At 44.7% G+C, this 3,017-nt stretch overlaps 1 protein-coding gene across 1 annotated transcript; it reads right to left on the reverse strand.

The window, feature by feature from the left end:
* Nucleotides 1-1,272: 1,272 nt before the first annotated feature.
* Nucleotides 1,273-1,560, reverse strand: LOC104462707 (homeobox protein Hox-A5-like; the record flags this gene model as incomplete). Its single annotated transcript, XM_010074773.1, has 1 exon — nucleotides 1,273-1,560. A coding segment is annotated over one exon (260 nt), but the record flags the coding sequence as incomplete, so codon positions are not given.
* Between the last annotated feature and the right edge of the window lie 1,457 nt (nucleotides 1,561-3,017).

Below are 3,017 nucleotides of genomic sequence, written 5' to 3' on the forward strand. Positions count from 1 at the left end.
ACTAGGGGGTCAAATTCCAAACGGCTTCACTGCCGCCGCTATTTTTCCGCCTCTCGGGGAAAAAAAAAAAACACCAAACCTCTAAATGCGGCGGTAGCCATTTTGCAGTAGTATTTACCAGATTTGGCTTTTAAAATATTTAGAGCGGTAGCCCAAATCGCGCTGCCTTCCAGACAAAAGAGACTTGATGCGCATACAAGTGTATTTGCACACAGCTTCACATACACACTCATGCACACACAATATAGTATAGAGATATGTAACATATATATTAATCAATATTTTCGCTGCACTTATTTTACTTACACAGAACTCGAAGTGGAAGCATTTTATGGCAGGGAGTTTAATTTTTTCCAGTGCTAAGAAACGCCAATGTGCATTAAGATACCACAAAACCGAGGAAGAATATCCCCGAGTTAATATGAGACACTTTTCTTTTAATAAGAAATAAAGAAAGAAAAGAAAAGAAAGAAAAATCGACTACAAAGACCCAAGAAATGTAGTCCATAATTCAAAGCCCCTTCAGTGTAGAGCTGAGCTCACCAAAACCTCAGTGTAAGCTAAAAGGGAACCACAGAAGTTCACCTGCTTCAAAGTCTCTTCCTTCGCTTCCCCTGAAGTTTAACGCTGAGTTTTTACTTTAATACTAACAGTGCAGTTTAGGCAGCTTAGCGGCATTTAAAAAATCTCCCTGCAATTAATCTTCGCTTTAACTGCAAGTTTATATCCAGGGGTTTATACAACGATTTTTTAAAAGAATTTTTCTCCTTTTTAGTATTTAAATATCTTATACATGTGTAAAACTTTTTTTTTTCCTCCTGTAGACCCTAAGCTTCCAAGTACAGCATAACAAGACAGCCCGATGGAGCGGGAGTTAGTAAAAACATAAACCAAAGATTTTCTAAAATCTCTCGTATTTCTATAATATGAACATTCCTGGTTTAAAAAAAAAAAAAAATCGCTCACTTATGTCTTCTCACACAGGCACGCCAGGGACACTCACCCATACACAGACGCTCACTTCAAATATTCAAAAATCTGGGCCATTTTAAGCAGTACCATCTATGATTTGGAAAGGTGGCTATATACATGCACGCCTGTAGCTAGAAAGCCAGGACTTCCACATATATTAAAGAAAGTCACAGTTGATTGCAAATGTACATCTCTTAACCAAGCCTTCTGGGAATTAATAGACTGTGACAAACCTATAGTATTTTAGTAGCAGAAGGAACACGACGTAAATAATAATAGTAATAGTAAGCACTAAGGAAAGGCCTGGTAGCGTTTATTAAACGTGGCTCTACTCCCCTGACTTTTCCTCTGTTTCTTCGCTGCTGGGCTGTGTGGAATTTATGAATTTGTTTTCCTTTTTCCATTTCATCCGCCTGTTTTGAAACCATATTTTAATCTGGCGTTCAGTAAGGCAGAGAGCGTTTGCAATCTCAATACGTCGTCTTCGGGTTAAGTATCTGTTAAAATGAAATTCCTTCTCTAACTCTAGCGTTTGGTATCTGGTGTAAGTCTGCCTCCCTCGTCTCCCATGAGTTCCATATACTGTACCTGTAGAAGTAAAGACAAAACGATCGCATTGGACAGATTCAGCCCAGAAAGCTCGGTTTGTATATTCTGCTTCCTTTTGCAGGCACAATCAAAGGGGGTGGGGGGGCTGCACTGGTTTCCTGGAGGCTTCATCTCCCCCCCCCCAACTCCCCTTTTTCTTTTCTCCTGCCTGACCAGCTGCAAACGCGGATGTGCAGCGCCGGTACGGTGGTGGGGAAAATGGGACACAAAGAGGCTTTAAGGTGGACCTAGGGACAGCGAAGTAGATAGCACGCACGTGAATAGCTGAGTAGTGTCTCCTCGCTGCCTGTGGAGAGCCTGTGCACCCACACACACGCGCAGACAACTCCCCTTTTTCTTTTCTCCTGCCTGACCAGCTGCAAACGCGGATGTGCAGCGCCGGTACGGTGGTGGGGAAAATGGGACACAAAGAGGCTTTAAGGTGGACCTAGGGACAGCGAAGTAGATAGCACGCACGTGAATAGCTGAGTAGTGTCTCCTCGCTGCCTGTGGAGAGCCTGTGCACCCACACACACGCGCAGACACACGCACACGCGTGTGCGACCCGGGGAGCTGTGTGTGTGTATACACCCGCCCGCGGGTGTGTTTACGCTAACACACTCTATTGCCATGGCTGTGACTACAGAGGGTCTGTAATTTAGGTATAATTATAGACATCAGCTAAAGATCATAGAAGAGCGTTTACCATTTGCTCCGGAATTTATTGCCCTGAAATGCAAAGCAGCAGCAGAATGGTCTTGCTAAAAGTTTAACTTTCTAAAAAAGAGGTGCGACCCACAGTCCAGCAAGCATAAACTCGGTATGAGGGGAGAGGAGGCGAATCATTAGCAAACACTGGAAGTAAACGTCTTAATATGAGATTAATAAAAATGAGTGCCACCCCAGTACACCCCTGTCCCCGCCCCAGCACCACTCCTAGACAGAATAGTTCAATTATGTGAAGTCCACTTGTAAGTCGGAGAAAATCCACGGTGCCATGGAAGTGCGCCCACGGCCCCAGAAACGTGCTCTCAATATCCAGTACTTACAGGCTAATGAGCTGAGGGAGGGGGGCGAGGAGGAATGTGCCACAAACGCATGGGATCCTCAGTACAGAGGGCATATTCCCCACATCGCTCTCTGACAATGAAGGCGCGGAGCAGAGGCTTGGGGTGGCTTTAGGAGGGTGGTAAAACAAAATAGCTCTGCTCTTTTCTCTCTCCCCCCCCCCACCCCCTTCCTGCTTCCTAAGGAATCCCCACTTTCACCAATAAACCCACAAGCTGGGCTCTCGGCCACCGTTCTCAGGGTGCCAATGTGCCAGGTCTAAAATAACCTGGGAAGGGTTTGTGTTACACATTGCCCTGCAGGAACCGTGTTTCTCCAGCAGCTTGGACTTTACCTAAGAATAAAAAAAAATTCTTGGGGAAATAAACTTTTCCTTTCTTCCTTCCTCT

This window comes from Pterocles gutturalis, unplaced genomic scaffold (assembly GCF_000699245.1).
Source record: "Pterocles gutturalis isolate BGI_N339 unplaced genomic scaffold, ASM69924v1 scaffold33631, whole genome shotgun sequence".
NCBI lineage: Eukaryota > Metazoa > Chordata > Aves > Pterocliformes > Pteroclidae > Pterocles > Pterocles gutturalis.